Source organism: Myodes glareolus, chromosome 1 (genome assembly GCF_982192425.1).
Source record: "Myodes glareolus chromosome 1, mMyoGla1.1, whole genome shotgun sequence".
Lineage (NCBI taxonomy): Eukaryota > Metazoa > Chordata > Mammalia > Rodentia > Cricetidae > Myodes > Myodes glareolus.
Genome location: NC_142026.1, coordinates 63,805,339 through 63,825,636, shown reverse-complemented (window position 1 = coordinate 63,825,636; position 20,298 = coordinate 63,805,339). Strand labels below are relative to the sequence as shown.

General features: G+C 53.4%; 2 protein-coding genes across 4 annotated transcripts in view; both read right to left on the bottom strand.

The window, feature by feature from the left end:
* Window positions 1–1,128, bottom strand: part of Nectin2 (nectin cell adhesion molecule 2) — a 32,977-nt gene extending 31,849 nt beyond the window's left edge. The window contains exon 1 of one of the 2 annotated variants that reach the window (XM_087908297.1): window positions 817–1,128. In XM_087908297.1, the coding sequence (XP_087764423.1) occupies window positions 817–904 (88 nt within the window). In that variant the 5' untranslated portion in view covers window positions 905–1,128. The remainder of the gene's footprint in view (window positions 1–816) is intronic. The other variant, XM_087908298.1, reaches the window with a different exon arrangement.
* Window positions 1,129–7,321: 6,193 nt separating this feature from the next.
* Bcam (basal cell adhesion molecule (Lutheran blood group)) lies at window positions 7,322–19,668 on the bottom strand. Of its 2 annotated transcripts, XM_087908292.1 has the most exons (15): window positions 19,518–19,668; window positions 17,509–17,630; window positions 16,814–17,042; window positions 16,647–16,717; window positions 15,767–15,863; window positions 15,494–15,676; window positions 14,653–14,789; window positions 14,035–14,191; window positions 10,932–11,050; window positions 10,696–10,837; window positions 9,754–9,890; window positions 9,454–9,598; window positions 9,223–9,367; window positions 7,884–8,001; window positions 7,322–7,793 (listed from the first exon to the last, which is right to left on the bottom strand). In XM_087908292.1, exons 1-15 carry the CDS (start codon window positions 19,579–19,581, stop codon window positions 7,788–7,790), a joined length of 1,872 nt encoding a protein of 623 aa, XP_087764418.1. In that variant the 5' UTR covers window positions 19,582–19,668; the 3' UTR covers window positions 7,322–7,787. The 2 variants fall into 2 exon arrangements, with proteins under 2 accessions (XP_087764418.1, XP_085549706.1); XM_085693580.2 differs by lacking the exons at window positions 7,322–7,793; window positions 7,884–8,001 and having other exon boundaries at window positions 9,219–9,367.
* Window positions 19,669–20,298: the final 630 nt, after the last annotated feature.

Sequence of the window (20,298 nt, the reverse complement as noted above, 5' to 3'; positions counted from 1 at the left end):
TCAGCTGCCAACATAGTGTGCCTCTGGCCTCCAACTATCCCTGGACTCCCGACGAACGAGCTCTTTGGCTACAGTTAAACCCAAGACCCACAAGTTTGAACCCCCATTTCCCCCAATTCTACCTAGATCCCGGCTAGAAGAATCTCCTTCTAAAATCCTGGAGGCAGAACCCCTCAGCTCTTAATTTTTTCAGAAACGGTGGTCTGCACCTATAAACTCCCTGAGGCCTGAGGTTTGCACTCAGGACTCACACCCTTTCCCCTCAGAGTGCCCCCCAACTCTCATCATTGGCTTACTGGGGCCCCCAATGACCCGAGTTCCCTACCCTTGGTCTAGGGAACCTTCACCGAGAGTCCCCTCGCGCCCAATTCTCTCCGGGCCTCAGACGCCCAACCCAGCCAAAAGAAAAAAAGGGGGGGGGCGGGTGTCGTCCCTCATCATCACGACCCTCCAGCTAGTGTGAGTGGGGGGAACATTCTTCACATTCCTGAGGGGGGTAGCAGAGACGGAAATCCAGATTCTGGATAACTGGTCGGCGCAGGATGGGAAGGATTTAACCCCTTCCACCCCGGGGGAGGTGGAGGGGGACACAGAAACCCGGGTTAGAATGGGCACTTGTGATTAAGAGGGCGTGTAGAGAGGGAGGTTAGGCGAGTCGGAGACCGACCGGGTGTGTTGAGGGGATTTCTGGGTTAATAGGGACAGCCTGGAAGGTGGCACGAGGGAAGGGGCCTCGGAGAGCTGGGAGTGAGGTGGGGAACGATGTCCCAGCTCCCTCCACTCTAAGGACAGAGGAAGGCATCCGCGCGTTTTCACCTGTTTCCTGGAGCAGAAGCAGAAGCAGCGGCAACAACGGTAGCGTCGGTGACAATCTGGACGGCGGGAGGACTGCGGCCCGGGCCATGGGGGGCCCGGGGAGGGACTGGGCCCGGGCAGGGGGTGCCTAGGGACCACTCTGCGTTCACCGATCGGCTGTGAGGGCGGTCAGGGGCCTGAAGTGTCCGGCTCCAGGCCGGCTCCCGCCGCTCGCGGTTCCTCGGATCAGTTCTTTTGGCCGAGCTTTCCCCGCCTGGCTCTCAGGATCCGCGCCCCCCGGCCCCTTGCTTAGCTCCAGCGGGCCGGACTCATGACGTCACAGGCCCCGCCCCCTCTTCACCAAGCCAACCCTGGGGTTTAGGCCCCGCCCTCTCCGGGAGCAATGACCCCACCCCTCCCGAGTCCCACACCTGTCCAGACTCACGATTCTATCTCCGCCCCCTTCTGGGATTAAGCGCCGCCCCTTTAGCATTGTGGCCACGCCCATTGTCAACGAGCCACGCCCCCCGAAACTCCGGGAAGGCCCACTGCGCCCCCTACTGATCATTCTATTTAGATGCGGTCACACCCCCCCCTTCTAGACTTCCGGTCGGCTCCCCCCAGCAAAACCCATGCCTCCTCGTCCAGACCACGCCCCACTGCCCTCTGGTTAGCCTGAGTATATGGGTTCTTATAGGGCTTCCCTTCCTGAGGCACCGCCCCTTGACAAGACCACGCCCCTTTCCCCCGCCTTTTCTATAGTCCTGCTGCTGTCTTGGGTCGAGGTCACTTCTCAGTGGACTTAGTCTCCTTTTGATCTCTGCCCTGAGTTCTCTAGATTTTTTCCCCTTCTCTTTCCCTCACCATCTTTGAGCTTCCCTCTGCGTCCCCGTGTTTCTCTGTCGCTCTGCTTCTGGTATTTCTTTGTCTATCCGTGTGCCTGTGTCACTTGGTCCCCATGTCTCGTAGCATTCCTTTGACTGTGTGCGTCTGTATGTTTCTCTTCATCTCTCTTTGCATCCCTGACATTTTCTGTTTTCTGTCTTACGGCTTTCTGTGTCACTCTTAACATTTCTGTCCCTACATCTGTCCCCTGCGTCCCTCCCCACCCAGTAGCCTTTCTTTAGATCACAACCTCCCGCCAGGGGGCAGCACAGACCGGCCGGGTAGGCCGAGTTCCTCTGGGTGGGGCTGGACCAGTCACTCCCGACTCTGGCCCCACCAGTCTCTCCCGGTGTCCTTGTCCCACTTTTTCTATCTCATCAGCCTCCTCTGGTCTTAGTGGCTGGTTTTGACTTGGCCCCTTTGTCTCTTTCTAGACGCTCCGCTCCTCCCTACCCCCACCTGGCTCTTCACATTTCCAGGGCCCCTGAGGGGAGCTGATGAAGTCCATTTGGTGGGGTGAGGCAGGGGACCAGAAGGCAAAGGGAAGGGATTCAGCTGCGGGATTGCCTAATAACCAAATCCTCCCCGAGGGCCAGGCACTAGATGTTTCTTGCAAGAGAGCCACCTGGACTGGGATAGGGTCCCTTCTCCAGTCTGTCACATTCCTGGACTCCCTCTCCCAGGTGGCACCACCCAAAGAGGGGAGGCTGGCTCTGACCTACTTGTTAAGGATACTATTTGTTTGTTTGCTTGTTATTTTGTGTGCTTGCAGGCCATGCCTACTTCTGAAGGTTAGAGGAAAGCTTGTTTTGAGTGGTTCTTCCATCAGATGGGTGCCGGAGCCCCAACTCTGAAGGTCAGGTTTGGTGGCAAATACCTTTACCTGCCCAGCCATTCATTCCACCCACCTTGGTTTTGTTTAATGAGACAAGAGTCCCACATAGTCCAGGCTGGCTTCCAACTAGCTACGTAGCTGAGGATGACAAGGCTGGCATCACAGATGTAGGTTGCTGCTCCTGGTCCCTGGCCTCATGGAGTGTTCGGGATTGAACTGTGAGCTGAGCTAGTTAGCACTCTCCAATCTGGGCAGCCACCTTGTCCCTTTAACAGTACTATTAACAAAGGGCTTTAACCTTTTCCGTCTGTGAGGCACTCAACTCAGCCTGCTGCAAATGCCCCCATCAAAACTTGGGGGAGATAGAGAAACCGAGTCATGGGGAAAGGAAATGACTCAGTCCCAAAGTCAGAGTTAGAAAAAGGCAGGTCCAGGATGGATACTATGCAAAATCCCTTTGTCTTTGTTCATTGCTCACAAGAATCTCAGGAAGAGGTCAAGCATGGTGCCGAACACCTTTAATCCCAGCACTCAGGAGGCAGAGGCAGGAGGATTTCTCTGAGTTCCAGGCCAGCCTGGTCTACAGAGTTAGTTCCAATCAGCCAGGGGTATGTAGAGCGATTCTGTCTTATAAAAGAGCAAAACAAGAATCCTAATAAGGGAACAGTACTGTAGTGATCCCCACTGGGTGAAAGGCAAACCGAGGCACAGAACCTTTTCAAAGCACCAGCCAAGAAGTAGCAGGATGAAGCATGAACCTGGACCTCCAGACGCCGCCTCTGACTAGGAACAAGTGTATGTGAGGACAGCTGTGTGAATGATCGACACAGAATAAATGCAGTCTAGAGCTCAGTGACTCCCGCCACTCCCCCCAGACAAAGTCTAACTCTGTAGCCCTGGGTGGCCCGGAATTCTCTTTGTAGACAAAACTGGCCTTGAACTCACAAGGATACCTGACCCCACCTCTAAATGCTGAGATTAACAGCGTGGGTCACGGTGCACAGAACCTTGATGACTTTTTCCTGTTTTGAGATTTATTTAATTTTATGTATAGGAGAGTTTTGCCTACATGCCAGAAGAGAACATCAGATCCCCTGAAACTAGAGTCATGGAGTTGTAAACTAATGTGTGGGTGCTGAGAAGCAATCCTAGTCTTCTACAAGAAAGAACCACAGATGCATTTAACCACTTGGTCATCAATGGCATTTGTGTGTGCATGTGCATGCATGTACATGTGTGTCACGTGTGTGCATGTGCGTGTGCATGCATGTGCACGTGCGTACGTGTGTGCGTGCCCTTCTCATGGTGGGGGAGGGCATGTTAGGAGGTCAGAGGACAGATTTAGGGAATTGTTTCTCTCCAACTATCATGGTTCCAGAAACCAAACTAAGATGGTCATGGTATAGCTTTTACCTTGCCGACCATCGCTGGCTTTCTCAAGGCTTTTTATCCCGACCCAGCTAAAGATGGTGGAGGTCTAGGATGTTAGTTAGCCTTGGCTTCATTGTGGACTTTGCGAAATCCTGCCTCCCGCCCTCTCCCGTGAGTCAGAGTCCGTGTGTCCGACTGTCTTTTTTTTCCCCTTTGCACCTGCTCTTCTGGATGGCCACCAAGTGGGTTGGGCTCTCTGCTGGCTGGTCTTTGTGGGCAGGGCAGGCTCAGGAAGGAAGCCAGAGAGGTGCAGGCTGGAGTGTGGAGCTCCAGATTACACGCCTGTGAGGCATACTTAAGACTTGTTTAAAATCAGCTTGGTTTGTTGACAAAGGACTGGGTGGGTCTCATGCCTGTAGAGTCAGTTTCCAGGGTCAAGGAGTCCCAGAGGTAGTACTTCACTCTAAAGCAGTAGCCTGCTAGGCCCAAAGCCAAAGGCTTCCAGTTCCAAGTAACTTACCTGCCTAGCAACCCTGCTCTTGGGCACAGAGGAAGCAGCAGCCACCTACCTTTGATCAAAAACAGCATTTGAGCCTCCCTGCCCCGCCCCATCAGTGATGGAAGTAGATTTGACCTCCTGCATCCAACTGTGCCTAAAGATAGTTTGCCTTTGATCTTACCGGTTATATATCTAACTTTTAAAATTTATTTGGGAGGGGTTACTTTTCAGATAGGGCCTTAATCGGTAGCCTTGCCAGGCCTAGAACTCTAAGGAACTCCAGTTATAGCTCCAGGCTAACCTCAGGTTTGCAGGAAACTGCCTGCTTCTGCCTCTCAAATGCTGGATTCCCAGAGTGCGACACCGTATTTGTTTTTTTTGTTGTTTGTTTTTTGTTTTCCCCTAAGACAGAGTCTCATTACATCACAGCCTTGGCTGAGCTCAATCTTGCAGCAATCCTCCTGCCTCAGTGTCCTGCTGAGAATACAGTATGAGCTGGATGGTGGCAGTGCTGCACTCCTTTAATCCCAGCTCTTGGGTGGCAGAGGCAGGCAGATCTCTGTGAGTTCGAGGCCAGCCTGGACTACGGAACTAGTACCAGGACAGGCTCCAAAGCTACACAGAAAAACCCTGTCTTGAAAAAAAAAGGATACAGGTGTGAACCACCATGCCTATCTGGATTTAAATAAAACTTTCACCCCCCCATATTTGTTTATTGTTTAATATTGTATGTGCCCACGCTCTGAAGCTTGTGTAGAAGGCAGAAGGCAGCTTGAATGAGGAGGTTTTCCTTCTACTAAGTGGAATGTGAGGACCTTGGTCATCAGACTTCGGGACAAGCCCCCCTCATACTGGGCTGCTCACCAGCCTTCCTTTGTCTGTCTGTCCCAGCGTTCTACTGTGGGAGGGAGGAGGATAGAGTCTGAGGCCAACAAATACAGCAAATAGACAACACTGCCCATCTTCCACTCAGCCATACAGAAGACAAAAGAGCTCTACCAACAGGGACAGAGAGATGGGAGGGGGGACTGGAACAAATCCTGGTATCTGTTGACAGGAGGTGTCCTCCCCTAATCCAGTTTCACTTCCCATGGTTTCAGTTACCCGTGGCCAGCCTTAGTTCAAAAATGATCAGCGGAACATTCCAGATATAAATAATTCCTAAGTTTAAAATAACTTTTATTTTAAACAGCAATTTTTAACAATGCCATACTTTATGTCGCTATATTTATTCTACTTAGTGTGCATGTGAGTGTGTGTGTGATTGTGAACATGTGTGTGCATGTGTTTACATGTGAGTGTGGAAGCCAGAGGACAACCTCAGATGTTCCTTAGCCACTATCAACCTTTCGAAAAGATATTTTACAGGTTGGAGAGATGGCTCAAGGGTTAAGAGCACTGACTACTCTTCCAGAGGACCCAGATTCAATTCCTAGCACCTACACAGCAGCTCACAACTGTCTGTAACTATGGTTCCAGGGGACCTGACACCCATGGCAAACAAACATATTTTACTTTTAATTATGTGCATGTGTCTATGTGTGGGTATGTGCACATGAGTGCAGGTGTCCGCAGAGGCCAGAAGAAGGCGCCAGATTTCCTGGCGCTGAAGTTACAGGTCGTTGTGAGCTGCCTGATGTGGGTGCTGGGAAAAGAACTCCAGTCTTCTGCAAGAGCAGTAAACACCCTTAACCATTGAGCCATCTGTCTAGCCCCAACCTTTTGATTTTTGAAACAGGGTCTCTCACTGGTCTGAAATCTTGCCAAACACTGTAGCCCAGGAGAGACTTGAACTAATGGCCACCCTCCTGCCTTAGCTTTCTGAGTGCTGGGATTATAAATGTTATCCACCACAATTGGCTTTCTCAATAGCTATGAATTTCTTCCTGACGTTGGTCTGTAAAGAGAGATTTTATCAGAAGTGCATGTGTGTAAGAGAAAAACAGTGTATAGAATGCTTGGTGATATCTGTGTTTCTGGAATTCAGAGGGATCAGGGCAGTGTTGGTGCACGCCTTTAATCCCAGAACTCAGGAGCTAGAAGCAGGTGGATCTCTGAATTTAAGGCCAGCCTGGTCTACAGACTGCCAGGACAGCCAGGGCTACACAAAGAAACTGTCTCAAAAAAAAAAAAAAAAAAAAAAAGGAAAATAGTGGTGCATGCCCCTGTAATCCCAGAACTTGTGAAGTGGAGGCAGGGGGACGTGGATTTTAGGGTCATCTTCAGCTACGCAGTGTGAGTTCAAAGCCAACCTGGGCTATGTGACCCAATTCAAGTCACGAGGCTTGGTAGAAAGTGCCCTTGCTCACTAAGACACCTTTGTGACAGTCTCGCTCTGCAGTCCCCCAGCCTGGGACTCACTATGTAGCCGAGGCTGGCCTCAAACCCACAACCCAATCACCTCAGCATCCCGACTGCTCAGATAACCAGCACAGGTCACCACGCCAGGCCTCTGTCCTCGCCCATCCTTCCTGTTTGGACCTTAGAAAGTCTGTCAGTTTCACCACTGCCCCACGTCCCTTTTGCATTCCTCCTGTGAACCCTGCTTCCCCAGGGAGCCCCCAGCTCCTCCAGGAGGGGGAAAGGATTTTTCTAGCCTTAGCTTCAGCTCTCTAGGGACTCTGGGAATTTTTCCTTAAGGGGATAAGGACCTCACCCCTAAGCAGGCACTGGGCACTGGTCCAGTGTCCAGGCTAGTGTGTGGACCCCTGGCGGGACTCTTCCAACACCAGCAGGTTGTGTCTCATTCCATGCTATCTGTCTCTCACTCTCTCTTAGCTTCTGTCTCTTGCTGGTCTCCTGGACATCAGGGTTTTCCTGAGGGTGTGTGAGGAGGCAGACAGCCAGCAGTAGTAGGAGGGGAAAATGTCCTGCACCCTCCCTTCCCCTTGACCCCCCTCCCCTTCCCCAGAAGAGGATCTGGCCGTAGGAAGGTATCCACGTGACAGGCAGCATTTATTTAAGAATCCAGTGTCCACAGATGATGGGCTGGGGCGAGGGGGCAGGGATGGGGTGGGTTGGGGACTCCAGTGTCAGACTACACAGCAGGGTATCAGGTGGGGGGCAGTGCCCAGCAAGGGAGACAGGAGGTAAAAATAACCCCGGCCTGCCGACCCTCAGCGCCTTGTCCCAGGCCGGTCCCTGGGCTTGGCTCCAGGAGCTATTCTGGTGCCTGGGAGAGTTACTTTCCCTAGAGGGAGGCCCCCTCTCAGCCCTCCCCCACCCTCCCTTTTTTCCCTCCCTGAGGCCACTGGCCACTGTGGGTCCCTGCCCAGCAGGCAGAGGAAGGAAGGGAGGGCCGAGACTGAAGGAGGAAGGAGGTGGAGGCGTGTGTGCAGAGCCGGTCCTCTGATGATGCCCAAAGTTCCAGATCCAGAGACAGCCTCTGGGAGGTCCTCAGCCTCAGCACTGGTGACAGAACCCGTAGCTCAGCCTGAGCCCACAAGAGTGGCCCTGTGGTCAGTTGCTTCCTCAATGGACACCCAGGCCATCACTCACCTCATCTCCGAATCCCCCGCCACCACCTCTGCCTCCTCCGGAGGGTCCACCCATAAGAAGGCCTGTCTGCTCTGGACGATCTGAGCCAGAGTGGCTCAGCTCTTGTTCCCTGGCTGGCCTGGGGGAGGACAATAGCATCATGGGGATGATCACCGCTTGAGATCGGAACTGGGAGTGGGGTCGAGGTGGCAATGGCATTGGGTTTGGTGGGAGGAGAGAAAGGAAGGGTTGCTGAGGTTGGAGATGGGTTAGAAGCAAGATTAACTTTAGAGAGAGAGGCCTGGACAGTTATGGGCAGAAGCTGAGGATGCTATGGGAGGCTGGAGATGAGGTAAGATAGGACCGTGGACAGGACGTTGGCTTTGAGGTAAACACAGACATGGGGTTGTGGGGATGTAGCTATGACGGAGAAAGACCGCCACTGGAAGTGTGACTTTAAGGAACAGGTCAGGGTGTGACTAGCATTGGTGTGGAAACAGTCCTGTGCGGGACTTTGGATAGGACAAAGTCTAGAGTGGAGACAAGTTGGGCTTCGCGGTACAGGGCTCTAAGCCCATCCTTGGGAGGTTAAAGCAAGAGGACTGAAAGTTCAAGGCCAACCTGGACCACTCAATGTAACCTTGTCTCAGAATAGTCCAAAAGGGACCTGGGATGTGTGCAAAGAACCTGCCTAGAACCTCCCAGTGATGGGTTGGGAATGTGGCTTAGTGGTAGAGCAACTCCCTGAAATCCCCCCCCCCCCCCGCTCCCCATGTGCTGGCTAGTTTTATGTCAATTTAACATAAGGCTAGTTATTTGAAAGGAGGGACCCTCGGCTGAGAAAATGCTTCCTAAGATCAAGTCTGTAGGGCATTTTCTTTTCTTTTGGTTTTTGAAGACAGGGTTTCTCTGTGTAGCCCTGGTTGTCCTGGAACTCACTCTGTAGACCAGGCTGGCCTCGAACTCACAGAGATCCACTTGTCTCTGCCTCCTGAGCGCTGGGATGAAAAGGAATTTGCACCACCATTGCCCTGCTAGGAGTGTGGCTCAGGAGTAAGGCTTTGTTTGACGTGAAGTCTGGGTCCCAGCCCCAAAACTTCAGACAGAATGAAAGACTGGAGCTAAACATAGAGGCCTGTAATGGGGGATGGCGAATGGAGACAGAGACTTCAGGGGGGCTCTGGTTGGGATTCCGGGTGGTAGGCAAGGCCATCCTTGGGTTGGCCAGGGGTGAAGATAGGTGGGGGAGGGACAGGTAGCTGATGGGTTTGGGACTCCTTTTGCAGCACAGCTGGAGGGCTTGGCTGAGGACAGTACAGGGCTATGGTTGCGGAGGGACTGGAAGCCTGCAAATACTTACGGAGCCCCCTTCTCTGCTCGCCGGCAGCAGCTGGGGCGCCCCTTGCGTCTCATGCAGTAAAAAGCAGCGACCACAAGCAGCAGGAGGCCTACGCTGACGGCTACAGCCATGACAGCCACTCCAGCCTGGGCAGTCTGAGGGGCCACTGCGAGGAGACAACAAAGAGATACTAGGCTCACTAGATCAGGGTGCCTCCGTGTCCACCCAGTTGCTCCCCTCCTGGTTACCCACCAGAGCCAAAATGGAAGACATGACTTTTCTTGCCATGGACGTTAGATGCCTCACAGGACACGCCCTCTCGACTCAGGGCGCTGGTCACTTTCACCATCAGCGAGCTGCTCATCCAGCCTTTGCCCTCAAAGGGAGGCTCTGCTGGCTGTGGAGGCTTGGGTCAGGCCAGGCCCCTTGGGGGTCAAGGGCTGGGGGTGTAGGCTGAGGTGGAGTATAGGGGCTATGAAGCTTGGATCGATGAGGGTCAGGGTCCCCTGAGGAACCTGGGGTAAGCTCGGAGTGGCAAGGTATGTCCCTTACAGTATCGCCTGGCTGGCTCCAGGTGAGTTTGGGTTCTGGGTAGCCTTGGGCAGAGCAGACCAGCGTGACTTCGTCTCCTTCCATCCAGCTGTTCCCCGATATGGGCTTTATCTCATTAGGTTTTAACTCTGGTGTACCTATGGGTGGTGGGGACCATAGCAGAGTGAGGGGGGGCAGACTGCCAGGGAAAGGAGAGAGACACAGGAGTGAAGGAAATAGAGAAAATAGGAGAAGAAAATAGAGACGGGACTGGGGAGATGGCTCAGCAGACCAAGTGCTTGCTATACAAGTTTCAGGACCGGAGTTCATTCCCTGGCACCCACATAAAAAATGAGTACAGCAGTGTACAGTTAGAACCCCAGAACTGGGGTGGAGGGACTGCAGAGACAGGAGGACTTCTGGAGTCCCCTAAGCAGCCAATCAATGAGCTCCAGGTCTCAAGAAGGTGGAGGGGGATGGCAGGATGGCTCAGCAGGCGAAAGTGAACCTTGCCAAGCCCCGACGGGTGGAACGAAAGAACCGACCCCTGCAGGTTGTTCTCCCGCTACCACAAACTGTCCCCCCAAATAAATACGCACAAAAAATACAACTGTGTGCAGCAGCGCACATCTTGTACCCCAGCACTCCAGAGGCAGACGTAGGTGGATATCTGTGAGTTCGAGGCCAGCCTGGTCTACAAAGTGAGTCCCAGGACAGCCAGGGCTGCATAGAGAAACCCTGTCTCACAACACGCGCCCCTGCACCACGCGCCCCCCGCCCCCAGCAAAAAATAGACAGGAATAGAGGAAGACACTCAGGGTTGACTTTTGGCATCAGGCATGAACATACACGCATACACAGACACACATGAATAGCTACATACACCACATATGCAGACACAAACAAAAGAAAGATAACTAAAGAGGGACACTGCCCCCACATAAGGAGCCCAACAATCCAAACCTTGAACCACCAGCTGGAAACTCTGTGTCTGGCTCAGGAGGGGGACGGTGGGTGTAGAGGCCTCACATGTGTACGTGCCAGCAGAGTCAAAGGTAACAGAGTCGAGAGCCAGCGTGGGACCATATGCGAGAGTCACAGAATCCTAGGGCAGGGACAGGAAGGAAGTCGGGGAGGACCATGAGGTTGAGAGGCTGAGGTGGAGCAGCTGAGGCCCCACAGCTCCTTCCTCCTGTCACCTTGGTCCAGCGCACAGTAGGAGCAGGCAGACCTCTGGCGGAGCAGTCCACCACGGTGCCACTGCTATTCAGGAAGACGAAGAGTTCCCCAGGCACGCTCAGCTCCAAGGGATCCAGGTCTGCAGGGGGAAAACATGCTCACATTCCCCAACCCCTGTCTGCTCAGCCAGGGCCTCTAGAGAGCTATCAGAGGCAGACAACACCTTGTCGTTCTTTCTAATTCTACCCAGTACCGTCGCAACTTTACTTTCCATTCAGGCCCTGCAGCCAGCACTAGGAGAACAGCTCTGAAGACTATCTGACCTACTATCTGAGGCTTTGCAGTACTGAGGAGGCCACGTGCAAGGCAAGTGCTCTACCACTGGGCCCCACCCCCAGCCCCTCACTGGGGGATTCTGCTTCAGTGCTGTGCCTCCAGCTCTCTATTTCAAGCTTTTGCTTAATTAAGCTCAAACGTCTGCTCCTCTGTACCACCCTCATTCCACCTCCATACAGACTTGATGAGTTTGGACCAGCAAGAAGGCTCACTGGCTAGACTCCTGCTGACATCGCCCCTCTAGACCCACATGGTGGAAGGAGATGACAAGCTCCTGCAAGCTGTCCTCTGACCTCCACGCGCACACATGCACAAATGAATAAAACTGTAAGAATAATTTAAAATGATCAGACAACTTGAAGGGCCCGGGCTGTACATAAACACAGGAGGTAGAGTGTCTAGCATGGATAAGGCCCTAGGTTCAAATGCCAGCATCTCAAAAGACAATAAAATTCTGACTGGGTTTGGTGGTTCCAAAAGACAATAAAATTCTGACTGGGTTTGGTGGTTCCATGCTTGTAATCCTAGCACTTGGGAAGCTGAGACGGGAAGATCTGAGTTTCAGGCTAACCTTGGCTACCTAAGACAACGTTTACAGAAAAACTAAGATTTTTATGTGTCTGCCCTGAGAAGACTCCCCCTACTTCCCTTTACCTGACCCGCTCCCTGTCCTTACCATCTCTATACTAATCTTCCCTCATTGTCTCTCTCTCTCTTTACTTTTTTTTTTTTTCTTCCCAAAACAGGGTATTTCTGTGTAGCCCTGGCTGTTCTGGAAGTCACTGTGTAGAGCAGGTTGGCCTCAAACTCAGAGACTGGCCTGCCTCTGTCTCTCCAGTGCTGGGATTAACGTCATGCATTATACCACTTGGCTTATCCCTCACTTTCTACAAGTTTTATTTTTATTATTGCGTGTGCACACATGCATGTGTGAATGCTGTGGCACATGGACGGAGGTCAGATGATTCTCTCCCTCCTTCATGTGAGACCCAAGAATCAAACTTGGATCACTGGGCCTGGCGGCAAGCTCCTTGGCTTGCTGAGCCATCTTGCCAGCCCTATTCCTCATTTTGATCATCTCAGTCGATCCTCTACTGAGCAGCACAAGGAAGGCTTTCAAAGAACACACTGGCCCAGCCATCTTCCTTCCTCTCTGGCTTAAAATCCTGCTATGGCTCCCCAGTACCCTGGGCATCATGGACAAATTATACCAGCCTACAAGAGCCTGCCTAGTCTTTGAACACTATCTGCTTAGTTACAGAGATCTTGTTTTTGGGTTTAGTTTTCTCAAGAATACCAAGTTTGTTTCTAGGGCCTGTGCACCAGGTCATCTGCCTGCAGCAGAGGCTCTTAGCTCTGCAAGCTACTCACATCATTCTCCAGCTTCCTATCCGTGTGTCTGCTTCTCTCAGAGGCCTCCCTGCTCCCGCTGCTGTGGACACCCGGATCTTGGGATCTCGCTTCCAACACCAACAACTGGTTCCCCCAGCTGCTGCAAGGGGCTGGCAGCTGTCAACCCTCAGCTGTCAGCTCTCGGTGGGAATGCCCTCAACTGCAAGGAGCCCCTCACCCAAGGTCATACCCCCTTTCCTGCACGACACACAGACAGGTCCAGTTCCATCGTGCTAACCGCAAGCAACTGTGGAGTGTCGTCGGCCACCCTCCTCCCTGCAAGACCTTGTGTAAACCACAGTTAAGCTTCACGCCTGCCCACTCTTGCTGCTTCTGAATACAGAGATCACAAGAGACTTTGCATAAACACTCTACCTGCAGATGTGGTAGCAGAGAACACTTCTAGGGAACTCAGACGGTGACAATTCTGTCACCAACCACCTCTGTTTTATCAGTGCTATCGCTCTAAGTAAGACACACTAATGTGATTAAAAGGGTTTGGGCCAGCACTTGCCTTTTGTCTCTGCTACTGTGTGTGTGTGTGTGGGGGGGAGGATGTACAGTGAGTTCAAGGCCAGTCTAGCTTCATGAGACTCTCTCAATTAAAACAAAACACAACAACTCAACAGGTAGAGTACTTGCTGGGCAAACATGAGGGCCAGAGTCCTAGAACCCTGCCTAGAATCCCCCAGTGAGGGCTGGGGTGTGGCTCAGAGGTAGAGCCCTGCTTAAAATCCCCAATGAGGGGCTGAGGGCATGGCTCAGTGGCAGAGCCCCTGTCTTGAAGCCCCAGATTCTACATAAAAGGTTTCATGTAGCTGTGCATGCTTACTCTTAGGACTAAGGAGGCAAAGGCAGAAAGATCTCTGGGGCATGCTGGCTGGCCAGCCAGTCTATCTTAACAGGAGAGCTCCAAGCAGATAAAGAGATCCTTCTCAAAATCTAAAGTGTCAACCGTGAGTGATGCCAGCTAAGGCTGACCCCCAGCCTTGACACATGCATTCACAGGAGGTGTGCACATGCACTCAGACGCACACACTAAAGACCACTTTCTTCCTAGCGAAGTGAATGCAAAAGCTGCTTAGAAACCGGGGCCGAGCCAGGCTGGAAATCAGTAGGCATAATCCTGTGGAGTTAGTACGGAAGAGAGGAGCCTGGGGTGTGCTGGAGCTGCGGCCTCCATGGGGGGAAGAGTCACTGGTGGCAAAGTTAAAAAGGGATTGATCTTTCTCTATAAAGCACTGGGGAGGCACAGCAGGTTCCAGTCAGGGGAGAGAGATAAGTGTGTGCTCTGGAGCTAGGACTCTGGAAGGAGCCAGGGTGGGACCCTGAGGGAGAAGAGCTGCGGAAGCCTCACCACACCCTGCCCTCCCTCTCTCCCCACAAAGCTCTCACAGGCCACGCTCAGATCGAGGATCTTGACAAGCTGTGCGTTCTCATCGGCATCGTAGTCCTCCACTCTGCATCCGTAGGTGCCACTCTGGTCTCGACGCACCCCCTCCAGGGTCAAGTTCCCCTTGAGGTTGACCTTTAGCTGTTCCTCCTGGTTGTTCTGAGAAAGTAGATGGGACGCAAGGATTAGACATTGTTCTGGGGGCAACTAGGGGTGGAGTCAGGGGTCACCAAGCCGATGTCATACTTGACTAGAGCCTGTTCAAGCCAAAGGTCAGGGGTCACACTGGGTGGGTATAGCCTCCAAACCATCTCAAATCAGGGTCAGAAGTCCTTTGGTAGAGCCTCTGCCTAGAATCCCCCAGTGAGGGGCTAGGGGTGTGGTTCAGTGGTAGAGTCCCTGCCTAGAATCCCCCAGTGAGGGACTGGGTTATGGTTCAGTGGTAGAGCCCCTGCCTAGAATCTCCCCACCCCGTGAGGACTGGGATTGTGGTTCAGCAGGAGCACAGTTATGTAACATGAGACAAGCCCTGTGTTCCATCTCCCTCATCAGCAAGAGGCTGATGAGGTTAGTATGACCCAGAATCAGGTGGGATCCAAAGGGACCACAGAGTGAGTTACCTGCAGACGGAAAAAGGAGTACTCCGGGCTGGGGCTGCCATCACCCTGGCAGAGCAGCTGGACAGCATCACCCTCACGCACCCATCCTTCCGTGGTGGATGGACTTCCCAGCCAGAATTCCACATGCTCTGTGGGATCTATGGGAAGACAGGAAATAAGGTCATCTGTCAAGGGGAAAGGTCGGTCCTACTTTTTTTCGGAGTCAGGGTTTCTCTGTGTAGCCCTGGCTGTCCTAGAACTATGTAGAACAGACTGGCCTCGAACTCACAGAGATCCACCTGCCTCTGCCTCCCGAGTGCTGGGATTAAAGGCATGCGCCACCACAATCCAGTTGAGATTTCTGTTTTGTGTGTGTGTGTGTGTATCTGAGGTGTATATATCTTATTCCTTTTGTCTGATTTTTGAGACAGGCTCCCTCTCTGTCGCTCAGCTAGATTTCATACTCTCTAAATTCCTATCTCAGCTTCTCCAGTGTTAAGATGACTTGAGAGGTCCAGACTCATTCTCAGAACACACCAAAGGTCAGAGGACTAGGTAAATTGACAGAATGGCTCAAAGGTCAGGGGTCACTGTACAATTTGAGATTTAAGACAAGATGTCATATGGGGAGCCAATTCTGTGGGAGAAGGTGAGTGTCCCATGGGGTACAGGGTCCTATGCTGAAGTCAGAATCAGTATGATTGTTTGGGGTGCTGAGGTCAAAGGTTAGCAGCCCATCCTCTCATTATTTCAACAAGAGGCGAAAAGGTAGGGTGAGGACACAGCTTGGAATCGGGGTCCAGGAGTTGGGCCTTGCTGGGATAGGATCTTGGGTCAGGGGCCGGGGGTCATGGGGACTCACAGTGCAGCGTGAGTTGGAAGGCAGGGCTGTCCAGGTGGCCTACTTGGCCTGAGGGCAACTTGTACTGAGCAGCACAGTGGAACCTGGCATCCCGATCCTCCTTGTAGAGCCTCAGGTAGAGGGTGCTGGTCAGGGAATACAGGCCCGAGGCCTCCCGGACGGTGCGGCTGGTCATGTAACCTTCTGTGAGAGACAGGCAGCAGGAAGAGGTGACTAACCCCTGCCACCAGCCACCACCCCATCCCCCATCCCCCTTGGCTCCTGATGGCTCACTTGTGTTCAATTCCGTGGGCACTTTCAGTTGCTGCCCGTTCCGATACCATGTGATGTTAGGCACCGGGTTTCCGTTCAGGCTGCTGCAGGTGGCAATCTGGGAAAGGCATGGGCGTGGCCTGGGCTTGGTGCCAGGACTCTGAAGTCTGGTTCTCTTTTCCCCAGATCTCCGCTTTAGACATGTCCATTGGGCTTTCTCCCCAGGAGAGGAAACAGATCTCATTGACTCCAGTTCCTCCCAATAAAAAGCCCAGAGCCCAGGCCTGTGAAATGGCTGAGCCAATAAGAGTGCTTGTGAGGGAGATGAAAGAGCTGCGTTAGATCCCTGGAACCGTGTAGAGGTATAGAGAGGGAAGCGGCTCTCAAAAGAACGTAATTAACAAATAATTAATTAAATGATTCATTAAAAACCTGAAGCAGGTGTAGCGACACACAAATGTAATTCCAGCCCTCAAGAGGCTGAGATAGAAACATCAGTTTGGCACTAGCCTGGGCTACATAATGAGTTCCAGGTCAGCCTGAGCCGGGGGAGCAGAAGTATCCTAGCCACACAGCAGGTTTGAGATCACACTGGGCTATGAGATGGTGTTGCAAACAAAACAAAACCAAGAAAGAAAAAAACCGGCTACGATGACACATGCCTAGGACCTCAGTCTTTGGAAGGTATAAGTGGCCACACAGAAGGTTTCAGGATAGCCTGTGCTACATAAGGTCACCTTCCCAAACAAAAACAAAAACCAAACAAGGAAAATACCCGAGGAGTCCCTGCCTGGCGGTTCAAAGAAAGCCCTGAGTTCAGTCTCCCATACCACAAAACAAAGCAATAACAAAGAAGGTCTTGGGTCTCTTCACCCACTGCTCAACTCCAGGGCACAATTACCTCCTGGGCAAACTCGTCCAACACAGACAGCGTTCCTTTGTTGGGAAACACCTCCGTAGGCTCGGGGGTTGCTGTTGGGGAGATGTTCTGTCAGGAGGGCCTTCTCTGACCCTACCCCCACCTCCATCCCACTCCTCGCTCTTCAGGATAGTGTTGGGGACACTCACTGAACACACGAACTTTTGAGGTAGCCTCTGAGGTTCCCATTGGCCCAGCCTTCACCACGCACACGTAGTCCCGCTCATCGCCCACTTGGGTGTCATTTATCACCAGTCCCCCAGAGGGGTTCAGAGCGTATGGGGGATTGCGGCCCCGAGAGTTGTGGACTGTGGACTGGAGCTTTGAGCCCTGTGGCTCCCCAGAAGCCAGGAGGTGTCGGGACCCAGAAGCATCAACCTGTGGGTATGTACAGGGGCAGTCTTAGCCTGGATTGTGAGTCCTCCCTTACTACTGAATCCCTCTAAGATTTTTTTTCCCTCTGGGCCTAAGGAAAGAACCTAGTGGCTTTCACATACTAAGCAATCACTACCACTGAGCCACGCCCCAGCCCCTCACTGGGGGATTCTTGGCAGAGCCTCTACCACTCAGCTACACCCCAGCCCCTCACTGGGGGATTCTAGGCAGGAGCTCTACCACTGAGTCACACCCCAGCCCCTCCCTGAGGGATTCTAGGCAGGTGTAGATTTGGGCAAGTGTTTGTTTGTAAATGGAAATGTGGATTTTGAAAGCTCCATGTGGGGTCTTCTGGACATGCCAGGGGATCCCATGTAGGAAGAGTTGATGGTACTGATGTGACCAGGCCACTGGATCCTCCTTTACCTTCTCCCCACATCATCCCCAGCTCCCAGCACAGAGCACTCACAAGGAACCATTCCAGCACATAATGTTCGGGGTGTTCCCGTAGTGTGCAGTTCAGGATGATCTGTTCTCCTTGCAACACGTCCACCAGCGGGGGTACAGACACATGCACCTCAGCCTGGATGCCTGCAGGATGGGTGCCACGTCAAATGTCTACCCAATGCTACGAACAGGGAGAGCACTCCAGACCCAGCCTCCTCTCTCAGACTGGAAAAAACTAGCCCACATGTCCTCCCTTAGACACAGAGGTCCAGACCCTTGCCTCCTCCCTCAGACAGGAGTCCAGGCTCCCACCTTCTCCCTCAAATACAGCTCCTCTCTCTCTCCTTGGTCCGTCTCATGTCTGGGACCCATCAGTGTCTCTGTATAACTTGAGAGTTATGTGAACCAGGCTAACCTCGAACTCACAGAGATCTACAGCTGTCTCTGCCTCCTGACTGCTCGGATTAAAGTCCTGTGCTACCAGGCCAGGCTCTCAACTTCTAAGAGTTAAGGTCCAACCTTCTCCACCACTCTAAGCTAAAGTCTTGCTTCTCCTAGTATAGCAAACGTCCCCTCAAGGAAGGGTCAGGCCTGTCTCTCAGGGAAGACCTGGCCTGGGGCTGAGGAACAGGTCTTTCTCCGTCTTTGTTTCCCATTTCTCGATCCCATCCTGTTTTCTCTGGTAGCTCCTGGGGGCCCTTCTGCTCTCTGATGTGTGGGGGGCTGGGGTGTAGGCTGCAGCTGGGCCAGGAGCTGGATGGGTGTGTGGGAGTGGCAAGGGGGGGACAGGGCTGGGCAGGTTTCAGGAATGTGGGAGGGCCAGGCTGGCTGAGACCTGCCCGGCTTGGCGCCAGAGCCCCCTACCTGCCCCCTGACAACACCCCCCACCCATCTCTTTACAAGAGAAGTTTGAAAAGGGTAAGGTGAGTCACCTGGGCAGGGAGTGAGCTTGGGTCCTGAGGGAGAAAGGGCTGGGAGTTGAGACTCCCAGCAGCCTGAGGCATTGGAGGCTGGATGTTGGAAACATGACCTCTGGGTCCTAGGGGTCTGGAAGCTTGAGTCTTAGACTCCTATCAGGGTCTGGTGGGTAGCAGTTCTTGCTGGGAATCTACCCTCTGGGATGGCATTTTGGCGTCATTCCTTCCCCGCCCAGCCTGGCCTAGGCCTACTCCTGGGTTCCCAACTATATACCACGCTCGTGCCAGGAGCCTGGGTTCCCAGGCACCCACCTCTGGCCCCAACTTGTCCCAGGGGAGCGATGTGGGGCCAGACTGGTACCCAGGACTGGATGTGAGCTGCAAACCGCCAACAAGCAGATAGATAGCCTCTGTCCTCCCTTATCCACCCTGTTCCCAGTGTCCCCGAACCTCTCTGTTCCTCCTCCCTTCTCACCACGTGCAGGTGTGTGGATTTATCAGGGGCTCCAGGAAAGGGGCCCTTTCAATCGGAAACAATGTTCACGTTCCCTGCCAGGCTGGTACTCCGAGCCCTTTCTGAGAGAGGTGGGTCCTTTAGAGACAGCCTAAACTCTGAACTGAGGGGAAACCCCACACTGTAGGAAGTGCTTTAGTCGCGGGGTCCCCAGTTTCTCCGAGGAAGTTCAAACTTAATTACTTAGAGAACAGCTCTGGGATGTTGCTCTTTAGTATGCTAGCAGAAGCTACTTTGACTAAGCAGGAAGGCGGGGAGGGGGGGCGGTGCTGGACTCGAGTCTGAGGGACCAGAGAGGACGGAGTCCCGATTCCAGGTACCCAAGGTTATTAGGGGTCGAGGGCTTAGATTCCAGAGTTCCCAGAGAGACAGGAAGGGACAGCTGGCTCAGGTTGTGTCTGCTCCAGAGCTGGGGTATCCTCAACTCTCGGATCGGGGCCATCCCAAGGCCTCCCCGCTTTCCTTCATGGTGGGGAATCCCTAGATTGTACTCCTTGGGGAGATGGAAGATTGTTCCCCTTGTCTTCCCGGGGACCCCGGGGGAGAGCCCCACAAAACCCAACACCAGGTTTCAGCTCTGCCCTCAGTCCCAATTCATACCTGAGTGGCCCGCCAGGAGGAGGGCGAGCCACAGTAGCCCTGCACGGGCGTCTGGGGGCTCCATGTTCCCTGCGGTGGTGGCGGTGACTGAGCCGGGGTGAGGCTCTCGGCAGCGGTGAGGCTGGCAGCGGAGGCCACGCCCCGGGACACGCCCCCCCATCCCCAGGCTGGGCCCAAGGCCAAGACCTCCCACTGCCCAGAGAGGACCTCCCACCCGCGCGCGCAAGGAACCATCCGCACCGCCTGCACCGCCTCGCGCGCGCGCCGCTTTTATCCAACCCACGCCCGCGGCTGTCCTCCGTGGCCTGGGGCCTGACCGACCGACCAGGCTAGCTGATGCCCAGAGCTGGGATCTGAGGGACACTGCGAGGACCCTCATTCCCTTCCTTCTTGGCCTCCTTCGGGGGCCTTGATACTCATTTCCACGATGGCAACCCTACCTCCCGGCTGCAGGTGGATCTTTTTCCTAGTTTGTTTCCTTTTTGGAGACAGGTGTCACAATGTAGCTTAGGCTAGTCTGGAACTCGTAGCAATCCTTCTGCCTCAGTTTCCCAAGTGCTGGGATTGCAAGGGTGCCCACCGCCTCTGATTTGTGAACTGTCGGTGTTTACCAGCGGTGCTGGTACAATTAGTTGCCTGTGTTGGCCTCCTTCTGTAGTCTCTCCTGCATGACTGGCTTTTCCCAGTGTGCTCTAGGATGCCCTCCCCTTAGAGCCACCTTGCTGGGAATCGTCCCTCCTTTGACTGAGCAGTGGCCTGGAACTGGTCGGGTCAATCTTCT